This window comes from Bufo gargarizans, chromosome 11, assembly GCF_014858855.1.
Source record: "Bufo gargarizans isolate SCDJY-AF-19 chromosome 11, ASM1485885v1, whole genome shotgun sequence".
Lineage (NCBI taxonomy): Eukaryota > Metazoa > Chordata > Amphibia > Anura > Bufonidae > Bufo > Bufo gargarizans.
In genome coordinates, this window is record NC_058090.1 from 96,888,654 (window position 1) to 96,903,437 (window position 14,784).

General features: G+C 42.8%; 1 protein-coding gene across 1 annotated transcript in view; it reads right to left on the bottom strand.

Moving 5' to 3' along the window:
• Positions 1-1,391: 1,391 nt before the first annotated feature.
• The window catches only part of NTRK1 (neurotrophic receptor tyrosine kinase 1), a 67,465-nt gene continuing 54,072 nt past the window's right edge, over positions 1,392-14,784 (bottom strand). The window contains exons 12-17 of the mRNA XM_044271428.1: positions 12,008-12,154; positions 9,849-9,979; positions 9,338-9,510; positions 5,878-6,118; positions 2,842-3,000; positions 1,392-1,577 (exon numbers count right to left, since the gene is read on the bottom strand). Coding sequence (XP_044127363.1) covers positions 1,392-1,577; positions 2,842-3,000; positions 5,878-6,118; positions 9,338-9,510; positions 9,849-9,979; positions 12,008-12,154 — 1,037 coding nt within the window. The remainder of the gene's footprint in view (positions 1,578-2,841; positions 3,001-5,877; positions 6,119-9,337; positions 9,511-9,848; positions 9,980-12,007; positions 12,155-14,784) is intronic.

Below are 14,784 nucleotides of genomic sequence, written 5' to 3' on the forward strand. Positions count from 1 at the left end.
CTCTGGAGTATAATACAGGATGTAACTCTGGATCAGTACAGGATAAGTAATGTATGTACACAGTGACTGCACCAGCAGAATAGTGAGTGCAGCTCTGGAGTATAATACAGGATGTAACTCAGGATCAGTACAGGATAAGTAATATATGTACACAGTGACTGCACCAGCAGAATAGTGAGCGCAGCTCTGGAGTATAATACAGGATGTAACTCAGAATCGGTACAGGATAAGTAATGTCATGTATGTACACAGTGACTGCACCAGCAGAATAGTGAGTGCAGCTCTGGAGTATAGTACAGGATATAACTCAGGATCAGTACAGGAAAAGTAAAGTGTTTACATTATGTCTTAACCTTTTATGTAGATTTATTATATATGTAACTGTTAATTGGTGGTCACATTCTTTAAGTAAGATAATGAAATATATCTGACGTGTTCCTGTGGATCCCCTATGGCCATGAACATGATGATAAGGTCATTGTAGATATGGGCTCTCCTGGTCCTCTGTATAATATACATCTGCACTATTCACAGTTGACACTATGGCTAAAAGACATTCCTGTAAATTATATGATGCAGCTTTCAACCAAAACAAATCTACTTACAGCAGTGACATGTAAATCATAGACAGGCAGCACATATATGTGAGGAACCATCTGCATTACAGAGTATAGAATTCTAATAAATTAACATATATGTAATAAAGTCCATTGTCTCAGAGGGTAGGAGGAAACCTTTTCAAGTAAACCTCAATGGACATAGACGATATAGGACAGAATCATGTAAAGTCTGAGAAATGTCCAACTGGACTAAACATTTATCCGTGAAAGCCACAGCATAGTTGACTTAGCTAAGTATGTCTTCAAAAGTGTCTACAATGTAGAACCAGGCAAAAGGCTGGGGTAGGTGGTACTGCTAAAGTTTAGCTTTGTCTTAGGTGATGGACTCAGGATGTCCTACAGAATTCACTCATTTTATATTTCTTTTCATTTTGCCAGAGATATTGGTTAATATGATGATGTGAAGGTGATTGGCATGGTATGGACATTTGTCTTATATCTCGAACAGTAGTTGGTGAGAAGACTTTTAAAACTGGTCTCCATTGTGCTGTTATAGACCTCTCCTTATGGTCCCGTAACTTGTGCATAACAGACATTCCATAAGCCTCTTCTACTACTAGCTCTCTTGGCATTGAAGATCCAGAAATCCCATTCCCCCACAACATTATTCAGAAGATTCAGTGGAGGCATTGTTGAGATTGAAGACCTTCTATAAATCAGAGGTCTAGGATGAATCATTAGCTAAGCTTCTTCTGCAGTGCATAAGAGAGTGGTGGACTTGCAGGAGATGTTAAAGCATTCATGGTTGGTCTTCAGAAGTTGCTGCATATTCTACTGCAAAATGTCTAAGTATACCGGCGGGGCCTTAACTAGAGCTTGAAGCTTGCGGTGGATTTCTTTAATGTTTAGCCTCTGCTGAGGTTCTCTCTGCCAGCAGCCTTGCATGATGGTGTAGACTTCAGTAGGGCAGGTTCTTGGTCTTTCAAGTTCTCGTCCTTGAGTAATGCATTCAATGGCCTAGGGTAGAAAGCAGCTGGATAAGTTCACATGAAATAAATACAGAAAAAACATATCAAGAAATAGACAGATATGAGATAGATATAGAGATAGAGAGATGGATAAATAAATAGGAGGTAAATAGACAGCTTTCAGCTTCTGCTGGCCAAGTAGAGGTAAATATAACGGCACAAAGCTGAACTATTTCTAGACACTGTTTGTCCACCAATGTCACTATTGTTGGCCCACAATCCAGATACACTTCAGTAGAAGTCTATTTACCTCCTATTTATTTATCCATCTCTCTATCTCTATATCTATCTATCTATCTCATATATATCTCTCTAATATCTATCCTAGTATATCATACATATCCACCTGCCACTATCGGTCTAGACAACGTGTGTCCATGTAATGAGGTAAGTACCTCGCGGCCTCTGAACAATCACGAGTACCTGTAAATACAATTACGTGTCAGGAATAAATAATGTTGTGTTTGTAAATGTTCCTCATCTCTCTGCCAAGACGCCTTGGGCTTCACGTAACCTAATCCTTCTTGATGTAGTAAAGAGCCACTTATCTGGGTGTCTCCTGAGTTCATTACCTTCTCCAGTTCCTGAGGAGGTCACTTACAGGACCCACAGGGCATCAGAATTAAATTATCCCTATTGAGCACTGGAAAAAATTAAAATCAGATTCTTCTTTCGTGATATTAATTTATTTATTGAGAAAGCTTTCTTGGCATCACTCGGAGAGACTCGCGTGGGCCAAGAGGAGCCTTTCAGTGCCCAGAGAAACCCCCGAAATCGAGGGGCTTTATTATCCCACATGATCACGTCTTAAAGGGGGTTCTCCGGTCTTATGTATCTTAATCATTGCATGATAGAACGTTCTGAAACTATCTAATATAGTGTCTGTTTCATTTTCAAGATCTCTGCTTGTCTTCTGTGAATGGAAACCTGTACAGATCCCAACTGAGGGTTTGCTACAATGTCCCCAGTCTAGAGAATCTTCCAGGAGCACAGATCTCTCTCCAGTTCTGATATTTTTGTTGCATTGTATCAGTAAAGGCTGGAGTCCAGGCTGTTTTGATTCTTCAGACTGGATACAATTGTGGCATATCTTCAGCTTTGAGAAGCATTAGGTTTGTACAGGTTTTCAGCCTCAACGATGTAAAAGAGGTCTGATTCACTGACTGCAAGCAGAGACCTTGAAAGTGGTGAGAATCTGAAACATAGAGATTTCAAGGACTGTTTCTTTACGAAATCTGCATTCAGCAATGTACCTCTGTATTGGAAAGCTGGTACCATGGTTGTTTCCCGTAGGTGAAGATCTCCCAGAGGACCACGCCGAAGCTCCATATGTCACTATCTGTGGTGAATTTACGATACAAGATGCTCTCAGGGGGCATCCAGCGGATGGGCAGCATCGTCCGGCCCCCGACCTGTGAAGAGACAACAGTATAAGATTGTTTTCCCTTTACTTATTAAGATAATATGAACAGCTTTGATTGTCAGTGTTCCTCCAACTTGCTAGCCTACAACCAGTTATATCAGTTAGGCTTAAAGAGCACATGTCAGCAGGATCAACCCTTTAAACCACACATACTGTTTGGTAGAGTGGATCCTGTTAATTAAAATGACACCTGTCTTGTAAAAATCGGTTATGGGGTTCCTGAGAAACAGGACTTTGATTATCTCTGCAAGTGATGGCTTCAGTGCACTGAGAGGCGTGGCCAGCACTGAGAAGCTGAGGGTCTAGGCCCCTCCCCTTGATGCACTGAGGCCTTCACTTGCATACAGAATAAAGGTCTTCTTTTCTCAGGAACATCACAACCGATTTTCAAAAGACAGATATCACTGTAATCAGCAAAATCAACACTACCAGGCGATATGCCTGGTTTTATAGGGTCGATCATGCTGATAGCTACCCTTTAAGGCTTCTGATTTTATTTCTCAAGCCAAAAATGTTTTAATTTACTGACAGCAAGTAGAGATTTTGAAAATGATAGAGAGGGGAAGCTCAGTACACCCAGTACTCAATGTGAAGGGGGAGGGTATATGACATGCTTGCTTGAGGCAATATAGTAGAGGTTATACCAATGCCTAGCACCCATTATTTTTTAAGTAGCAATGATATTACACTACTAATCTATTGATCCTATTAGAAAGCTGACGTCGTGCTACATGCCCCACATCTCCGTCGCTCACTCCCCTAATTTTCCCCTCCGTTAATTTCCCTGGATTTTTCCTTTCACTTAAGTGATTTTCTTGCCTTCCCATCACAGGCTGCATTAAATATGAATACAAGTCTGACAAAGAGACAACTTCAAAGCACTAAAAGGGAAAAATAGAGGCTGGGGCAATTCAGGATGTCACAAGTTCAAATCCCGCTAGAGCCCTTGAACAGTATGAAGATGGATAGGATCTTCTGGCTGTGCCGAGGACTTGGCAGGTGCTTAGGGTTCACTCGGGCAATGAAATCCTCGATCTGGACCGGTGCCATCTCCCGAGCATGGCAGCTAAATGCCTGAAAGCATGTTACTTTCAAATGCGGTGGCTTTTTATTAGGATTACCATCAACACAAATCCTAATTTCATAGGGCTTTCCCAATGTTATGTCAGTGCAAGCTCACGCAGATGGGGAGGGATTTGGTTCTGCATTTGTCACGAATCAGCGGATGTGAACCCACTGACTGGCTATACTCTGGAGGGGCGTGTCTAAGCAACTACCTGGTTTTCACTAGAGCCTCAGATGGTGAGGATAGATTTAAGACGTTAAGGTAGTTGCCAGGAGCTACTCCAAAGCAGCCACCAAGTCAGAGGCAGCTGGTCCAGGCGGACCAGGAGGTACCTGAGTAGGTACAGCATAGTCAGGCAGGCGTGGTCGTTACCAGGAGCAACAGTGCAGGATGAGGCAGAGGCGTAGTCAGACAGGCAAAAGGTCAGGGCAGGCGGCACAGGTACAGGTCAGGAAATCCAGATCGGCAAAAGGAGAGTCAATGCAAGCAGGCAGGGAACAGATGAGAAGCAGAGTCCAGGAATAAAGCGTAAATCAGGAGCACACGAGAGTATCAGGAACTTAGCAAGCACAAGGACCTTGACACTGAGGCAACTGGAAGGGGGCCGAGCCTCCTTAATACTTGCCGAAGAGCCTGGGTTGGTCAGGGAGGTCACATGAACCAAACCCTGCAGCCCAGAGAGTGATGCGTGCCACCCCCAGGGCAGTAAAACCAGACACCAGCAACAAGCATACTGTGGCCAGGGCTGAATAGAACCCATGGAGCGGAATCCTCAGCACCACAACACGTACAGGCGACAGAGTCCAGGACAGCAGCGGTGGACAGAAGAATCATCGCTGAGCACGCCCCCCAGGTCCACGGCGGTAAGCTGGGGAACATCGGTGTACTGCAGCCGCTGTTACAGCATTCTTTCGTTCACATCCTGGGTCACCACAACCTTGAAGATTTTTGAGCTGTCCTCAGATAGGAGAGTTCTATGTTTCTCTCCTCTCAATGTGAAATCTTCTTTCATTCACATGCACCATACATGATGTCCCCTTGTATCTTAAACAGTTCTTGAGATACACCATTCTTTAAATTGACCCCCTCTATACATATAAAAAGGTCACCTCAAGGGCAGTGAACCCCCCTATATACATATAAAAAAAAATCTTAAATCCTCTGAGGAACCCAAAGCTACACCTCATATTGAGTAGAAGGGTTTTCTAAAGGGGTAAAATTGCATTTTAGTAATAGATTTCAATCTTTTTATGCATTTGCTTTTGCAGATGCCACTTGGCATTGAATGGTGCTGCTTCGATTATTGTTAGCTAGTATAGTATACACATAGTCCTTTTCTTGCTAGAGTCAGATTTCACATCCCCAGTTGGATATTGCATAACTTTGACTAGTGAAGGACCTACCCTTGGGACCCTCACTGATCCCCAAAACAGAGTCTACATTATACTGTATGGGAGATATGAAAACAACATTGTGTTCTCAAGTGCAGCCACCTCTCTTTGGGACCCTTGTTGGACTTCTAGCAGTTAACTATTAATGCTATAGCCTACATGGACAATTGGTGTGTATGGAGAGTGTTGGGAGGAATAGTAGTCGGCCAAACGAGCATTTGACCTATAGTTATTGAAGGCCTATAGGCACCTTTAACCCAAACACACCATCACATGGTGGTAGACCCACTACTCTGTAGGAGCCATCATATATATTGCAGAACTAATCTTGAGGAGACCATGCTGGAACCCAAGCCTCCTTACCTAAATAATAAACCTAGCCCTGTCTGAGATGTTTCGATGTCCTTACCCGGTAGTAATCGGTGCTATAAATATCTCGGGACATCCCAAAGTCACCAATTTTGACAACCAAATGGTTCCCCACAAGGCAGTTCCTTGTCGCAAGATCTCGGTGGACAAAGTGGAGAGATGCCAGGTAAACCATGCCCGAGGCAATCTGGCTGGAAATTTGTAACATCTGGGTCAAGTTGAGCTGGCCATATGGTTGCCCGTTGCCGTTATCCAAAATCTTGGCGTCTGGTCCATGGGATCTGTGTAATAGATGAAGGGAGTCACATCTTATAATCTATCAGAGAAAATATCAGAGGTCAACAATCAGCAGATGTATAGTATACAGATTGATTTCGAAGGAGATGCCCAAACATCTGGTGGACTGTCAGCTTCTAACTGGCCAACTCCCCCATATAGACCACATTCCTTATACTAAATTATACAATGGACCCAGATTCCATAACTTAAAGGCTATGTACACTTTGGGGGCAATTTTCTTATGATTGTATTTTACTCATTTTGGGTAAAAATATTTTTTTCAATTGGTCTTTATTAATAATATTCAACTGTTCTGCCACAAAGGGATAACTGTTTGTCTAGCTGTGTGAATCGTACTTTCACTTTGTGCCGGTCATCTAATAATCCTTATCTCAAAATTACTAACAGGTCATAAACACTTATTTAAGCCACATTCTTATCGGTAAGATAAGAATTGAGCTATAATGAGTGTTTAGGAGGTCAGAGATAAGGAGCCATCAGCGGAACTGCCTGACGAGAAACATTAAAAATACAGAGCCTGCTACTAAAGAATCTCGAGGCTGTACAGAGAAAGGGGCTCAACATAGTTAATAAAAAACAATTTAAAATAATTTAGTACAAAATGAGTACAATGCAATAAAAAAAATGTCCCAAAAGTTGTACATATCCTTTGAAGAGGTAAAATTCATAATCTTTAGTTCCTCCCAATTTCAAGATCTCGGCTTGCTGTCCGAGAATAAATATTTTGGTTCACTGGTTGAAAACCTGTACAAACCTGATACTCCTCTGAGCTGAAGGTTTGCTACTGATGTGTTTTACCTGCACAGATACTTGGTAGCAAACCATAAGGAGAAGCAAGAGATTTTTACTGTTCAGGTATTTAGCAAAAATGAGTGTGGCTCTCTTCCAGAAAGAAGAAAGCTCTCTCAGTAGACCCACCTGTAGGCAGCTACCTTGTCTGATCCAAGGAACGTCCGACCCATAAAAAAGTCTAGAAACATGACTAGAAATATTAGCCACATCAGGCGCTTATCTGTAGATCATGTTAGGGTAGCTAGCTATAGGTGGCACTCCTCCTCCTGGAGGAGAGCTCATTTGCAGGTTCTAAAGTCACTGCTTATAGGACTTCATGTATCAGCTGGATCTCATCAATGAGAACCAGCATCCCCAAGAACTAGCTCAGGAATGATCATCTACTGTAGCTTTTCACAACCCTCAGCTGTGTAAGGCCATTCGTGTAAGTCACTGGCACCAATGTCACTTGTCACTAACAGCAAACAGAGATCTTGAAAAAAAAAAACTTTTTTTGCAAAACAATTTGGTGGAATTATCATACAACACACAGATGCTTGGCCTAGTGACCTCTGTAGATCCTCCAGGTACAGTGTATTAAGAGGGGAAACCAAGTTCCTGCCCATCTTAGAAATATTTCATGTGACGGAGAGATGTGATTAGAGAGCAGCCGGCCCCTGACAAGATGCATTTCTCAGTCCCAGTGTAACAATAACCATAAAACACGGTGTCTCTGCGATCTCCCCATCAGTACCCGGACACTGTACAACGCCACTGGCAGCCCATGTCTATGTCTAATACCTACGGGACCAATCAAAAAGTCTCTGTTTATTTCAACTGATGGGCAATCTCCTTCTATTTAAGCCTCTCAGACAGATAATCTAATCAATATTGCAAAGAGGAGTGCATTAGCTGGAGAGATGGCAGCCGGAGAGAGGCAGCTCCACGGTTATAATGGTAGCTCGCTGGTGGGGGGGGGGGGGGGAGTATCGGCTGAAGGAGAACTGTAAAGATGACAATGGAAATGGGGAGCGAGCCTCAGCAATTATCATTGGGTGGGGCCTTCAACTATAATAATTGTATGGAAAAATGTATTGAAAATTCCTGGATATTTTGGAGCTAATTCTTTCCAGAAACTAAATTTAAGGAGAAAGAAGAGAACTGGAGGATCACAGAGCAACCAAGGTAAGTAGTCAGGTCTCCACTGTTTTGCAAGAGACTTTATTAGAAGTTGTCCAGTCAATGCGTTTCGGGTCACCATTGGCCCTTTTTTTCAGGCAATCACATACACATCACATAAGTTGTGACTGCCTGATTAAGAGGTCGGTCCGGCCCTGAAACACGTTAACTGGACAACTTCTAATAAAGTCTCTTGCAAATCAGTGGAAACCTGACTACTTTTAGTAAAAGACCTTTGTTGGGCTGTTGCATTCCTCCAGTTCTCCTCTTCCTCTTTAGTGTTTCATCCAGCCCTGCAAGTTCATTGGAGTTAGTCCTTGGCAGCACCTTGGTGAATTATTTGTGTTCTTCTCTTCAAGTTGTTTCACCCACAAAGGAGAAGCTCTCCTCCTCTTCTGTTTATGGTGGTCCTCCCGATGATGGGTTCTCCCTTCTCTTTCATGTCAGAAACTAAATATGAAATTTCAGCAGAAGCAGAACACTGGAAATAAATCTCCAGCATACTCTAAAGTCCAACAGCCTGATCTCCCCCCTCCCTTAATCTACAATCGGTGGAAAGTTGGGGCAGCTTCTGAATGGTTGGTCTTACCAAAATTGATGAATTCAGCCATTACTCTAATGCCTATGGTTGTCTATAAAGTTCCTTCAGAATCAATGAGATCCAAATCAACAGACCATTCCCCCATTCAAACAACGTTTTGACTTGTCCCCCACCGGTCTCATCTTCCTGCTGTTCAGAAAGACCATTATTCCCGATGGATGTCCAAATACAACCCAAGAAAGATAACCATATGTCCGTACTTAAACGCATCCAAACCTCCTCAAACTTTTATTCCAACCATTACGACCTTATGTAGGCTGCTCCTCCACATATATGGCACCCTTCTCCTCTAGCTCCTAAACCATCTTCGCCCTGAAAAAAAAATCTTAAAAATATTCTCAAAAAGGGGCCAGGGGGTCAAATCTGTGGGGTGACCCTACTAGCTATACCAGAGATAATCGTTTGGAAAGTCTTCAATGTTTCTGCACAGAAGTCCATTTGTTTTCCTCTGTGATCTACATAGATGAGCCTGGTTCTCTATGTAGAAGCTGTAATCTCTGGCTAAGAGAAGAAGGGTCCTGAATGAGCCGTACCCCTTATTCACTGAGAGAGTAGCCGGACAGAGCATTGGAAAAAAAAACCTGTCCAAGCCGAGAAACTCTAATATATAATTTTTCATCCCTGAGTCAAGACGTTGAAGGTATCTAACCTGAGGAAGCGGTTGAGATCTCCATGCTTCATGTACTCAAACACCATGATGAGCGGCTCCCCGTCAGTGCAGACACCATAAAACTTTACAATGTGCTCATGCTGAAGGACTGTGAGAAGCTCAGCCTCGCGCTGGAAGTCCTGGCGGGCCATCTCGGTAGCTTCTTTAAGAGCCTGGATTTAGTCAAAAGGAGAATTTATTCACAAATGGTAAGGAACATCATTTTTTAAGTAACAGCTAGATTCAAGAAAATGTAGCGAAGGGTGAGAAGGGAAGGAATTGATATTTGTGGGCATTTTTAAAGAAGAGGTTGACTATTGTGGTGGCATTTTTTTTATATTCTCTATTATGCTCCCATAGCTTAGATGTAGGCTCCATGTAGGGACCTGCAAAACCACAATGACTTATTCAACAGGTCAACTCCTTTAATGTGGTCCAGGTCAATATATATATATATATATATATATATTATATTATATTATATTATATATTATATATACATCCTCATTACCTTTACAGCTACCAGAGTCTTTTCTTCATCTGGGGTCAGATTGTAGCACTCGGCCAAATACACCTTCCCAAAGGCCCCTTCTCCCAACTCCCACTTGGGCAAAATGTCTCTTCTCTTGATGTGTTGAACACCTGGAATTAGAGACAGTGTCATTATCCTGTACCCCAAGTGTCAGTGTCATTATCCTGTACCCCAAGTGTCAGTGTCATTATCCTGTACCCCGAGTGTCAGTGTCATTATCCTGTACCCCGAGTGTCAGCGTCATTATCCTGTACCCCAAGTGTCAGCGTCATTATCCTGTACCCCGAGTGTCAGCATCATTATCCTGTACCCCGAGTGTCAGCGTCATTATCCTGTACCCCAAGTGTCAGCGTCATTATCCTGTACCCCGAGTGTCGGTGTCATTATCCTGTACCCCGAGTGTCAGTGTCATTATCCTGCACCCCAAGTGTCAGTGTCATTATCCTGTACCCCAAGTGTCAGCGTCATTATCCTGTACCCCGAGTGTCAGCGTCGTTATCCTGCACCCCGAGTGTCAGCGTCATTATCCTGCACCCCGAGTGTCAGTGTCATTATCCTGTACCCCAAGTGTCAGTGTCATTATCCTGTACCCCAAGTGTCAGTGTCATTATCCTGTACCCCAAGTGTCAGTGTCATTATCCTGTACCCCGAGTGTCAGTGTCATTATCCTGCACCCCGAGTGTCAGTGTCATTATCCTGCACCCCGAGTGTCAGTGTCATTATCCTGTACCCCAAGTGTCACTGTCATTATCCTGTACCCCAAGTGTCAGCGTCATTATCCTGTACCCCGAGTGTCATTATCCTGTACCCCAAGTGTCAGTGTCATTATCCTGTACCCCAAGTGTCAGTGTCATTATCCTGTACCCCAAGTGTCAGTGTCATTATCCTGTACCCCAAGTGTCAGTGTCATTGTCCTGTACCCCGAGTGTCAGTGTCATTATCCTGTACCCCAAGTGTCAGTGTGTCATTATCTTGTACCCCAAGTGTCAGTGTCATTATCCTGTACCCCGAGTGTCAGTGTCATTATCCTGCACCTCGAGTGTCAGTGTCATTATCCTGTACCCCGAGTGTCAGTGTCATTATCCTGTACCCCGAGTGTCAGTGTCATTATCCTGTACCCCGAGTGTCAGTGTCATTATCCTGTACCCCGAGTGTCAGTGTCATTATCCTGTACCCCAAGTGTCAGTGTGTCATTATCCTGTACCCCAAGTGTCAGTGTCATTATCCTGTACCCCAAGTGTCAGTGTCATTATCCTGTACCCCGAGTGTCAGTGTCATTATCCTGTACCCCAAGTGTCAGCGTCATTATCCTGTACCCCAAGTGTCAGTGTCATTATCCTGTACCCCGAGTGTCAGTGTCATTATCCAGTACCCCGAGTGTCAGTTTCATTATCCTGTACCCCAAGTGTCATTATCCTGTACCCCAAGTGTCAGCGTCGTTATCCTGCACCCCAAGTGTCAGTGTCATTATCCTGTACCCCGAGTGTCAGTGTCATTATCCCGTACACCCAGTGTCAGTGTCATTATCCCGTACCCCGAGTGTCAGTGTCATTATCCCGTACCCCGAGTGTCAGTGTCATTATCCTGTACCCCGAGTGTCAGTGTCATTATCCTGTACCCCAAGTGTCAGTGTGTCATTATCCTGTACCCCAAGTGTCAGTGTCATTATCCTGTACCCCAAGTGTCAGTGTCATTATCCTGTACCCCGAGTGTCAGTGTCATTATCCTGTACCCCAAGTGTCAGCGTCATTATCCTGTACCCCAAGTGTCAGTGTCATTATCCTGTACCCCGAGTGTCAGTGTCATTATCCAGTACCCCGAGTGTCAGTTTCATTATCCTGTACCCCAAGTGTCATTATCCTGTACCCCAAGTGTCAGCGTCGTTATCCTGCACCCCAAGTGTCAGCGTCGTTATCCTGTACCCCGAGTGTCAGTGTCATTATCCTGTACCCCAAGTGTCAGTGTCATTATCCTGTACCCCCAGTGTCAGTGTCATTATCCCGTACCCCCAGTGTCAGTGTCATTATCCCGTACCCCCAGTGTCATTATCCTGTACCCCCAGTGTCAGTGTGTCATTGAACCCCAGGTAAATGAATCCTAGTTTTCTGTAGATATTTGCACAGGATGGTTACTCTTACAGGCATCACAGAAGTATTGTGGGTTCTCAATGAAATTGTGCTTGCTTCCGTCCAGCTTTCCTTCAGCAGAGGTGAATGGACTGCTGCCAAAATTCATGAAGTTCAAAGACATGGCCAAGTCATCCTCCTGCGCCAAGACTGCTGCCCCTAAAAAAGGGAAGAAGTAATGAAAACACTAGAAGATGCTTTCCGTATCCGTTCCGCAAAAACATAGGACATGTCGTATGAAATGCGGATTACAGATCCGCTGAAGTCAATGGGTCCACAAAAAGGCAGCATGGATGTCACGGACGTCAGCCATATTTTGCAAATCCGATTTCTGCAGACCGCAAAATACATACAGCTGTGTACTGGGGGCATATCCCTAGGAGGTGGAACCCGCACCGATCCTTAGAACGGAGCCCACACATCCACTCATTTATATAGGAGTGCCGAAAATAGCCAAGCACTGGCTCGGCCATTTCCGTCAGCCCCATAGTGGATGGAGCAATGGCCGTGCTTGTGCGGTGCACTTACCATTCATTTCAATGGGACACCCATTCTCCTTCACTTTGTGGGCTCCGTTCTAAGGACAGGTGCTGGACCTGCACCTATCAGACATTGGGGGCATATTCTAGCGATATACCCCCATTATCCAAGATAATACCCCTTTATCAATGAATAATTCAAAGGACACCCACGCCATTTACTGTCAATACATGGCTACCTTTTTGTTTAAATGTAAAGCCGGAAAACCCATAGAACCAGTACTTTTCACAGCTGAGGGTCTGTTACAGTGGTCTGCAGTCTAGACAATTTTTCGGGGGGGGGGGGCACCCCTACAGATATAAGCCCCTATAGGCATCAGTTGCCTAATGGACATGACTGGCTGTGTAATGTTGGTGGCCACAGGATTGTTCCACTGAAGCTTTGTAATCTGAGCGGATATCAAATCAATATATGTTTAGGAAGGAAGGAAGAGAAACCATAATGTCATATATTAGTCGCTAGAGTCCACCACACATTATAAATATCTGAATGGATTCTCCAAAGGAGACTATCCCTGAATAATGGCCATTGTCAAGGTGCAGCCACTAACGTCATTCATCCTTAGGGAGATAACATAGTGGTCAATGAGAATACTACCATCCGTGACAAGGCTGATAACTGGGAACAATAGATTGGGGTCCCCCCCCCATCACACCATGATAGCACTGTGAGGGGGCAGTCAGAGGTCAGCTTGAGGTATGTTACATTGCTGACATCACTGCTCTCCATATATGTTGTATTTTATAGCAATGACATCACTGCTCTCTATATATATTGTATTTTATAGTAATGACATCACTGCTCTCCATATATGTTGTATTTTATAGCAATGACATCACTGCTCTCCATATATGTTGTATTTTATAGTAATGACATCACTGCTCTCCATATATATTGTATTTTATAGTAATGACATCACTGCTCTCCATATATATTGTATTTTATAGTAATGACATCACTGCTCTCCATATATGTTGTATTTTATAGCAATGACATCACTACTCTCCATATATGTTGTATTTTATAGCAATGACATCACTGCTCTCTATATATATTGTAGTTTATAGCAAAGACATCACTGCTCCCCATATATATAGTATTTTATAGTAATGACATCACTGCTCTCTATATATGTTGTAGTTTAAACAATGACATCACTACTCTCCATATATATTGTATTTTAGAGCTATGACATCACTATTCTCTATATATTGTGTAGTTTATACAATGAAATCACTACTCTCCATATACAGTGAGAAACAGAAGTATTTGAACACCCTGCAATTTTGCAAGTTCTCCCACTGGAAATCATGGCGGGGTCTGAAATTCACATTGCATTCCCACTCTGAGAGACAGAATAAATAAAAAATAAAAAAGGAAATCACATTGTATGATTTTAACTCCTTAAGGACTCGGCCATATTACACCTTCAGGACCCGGCCATTTTTTGCAAATCTGACTGGTGTCACTTTAAGTGGTGATAACTTTAAAACGCTTTGACTTATCCAGGTCATTCTGAGATTATTGTTTTTTCGTCACATGTTGTACTTCATGACACTGGTAAAATGAAGTCAAATAAATTCATTTTTATTTATAAAAAAAAATACCAAATTTAGCAAACATTTGTAAAAAAATAGCAAATTTCCAAGTTTCAATATCTCTACTTCTATAATACATAGTAATACCTCCCAAAATAGTTATTACTTTACATTCCCCATATGTCTACTTCATGTTTGGATCATTTGGGGAATGATATTTTATTTTTTGGGGATGTTACAAGGCTTAGAAATTTAGAAGCAAATCTTGAAATTTTTCTGAAATTTTCAAAAACCCAATTTTTAGGGACCAGTTCAGGTCTGAAGTCACTTTGCGAGGCTTACATAATAGAAACCACCCAAAAATGACCCCATTCTAGAAACTACACCCCTCAAGGTATTCAAAACTGATTTTACAAACGTTGTTAACCCTTAAGGTGTTCCACAAGAATTAATGGAAAATTGAGATACAATTTCAAAATGTCACATTTTTGGCAGATTTTCCATTTTAATAATTTTTTTTCAGTTACAAAGCAAGGGTTAACAGCCAAACCAAACTCAAAATTTATTGCCCAGATTCTGTAGTTTACAGAAACACCCCATATGTGGTCGTAAACCGCTGTACGGGCACACGGCAGGGCGCAGAAGGAAAGGAGCGCCATATGGTTTTTGGAAGGCAGGTTTTGCTGGACTGTTTATTTTTACACCATCTCC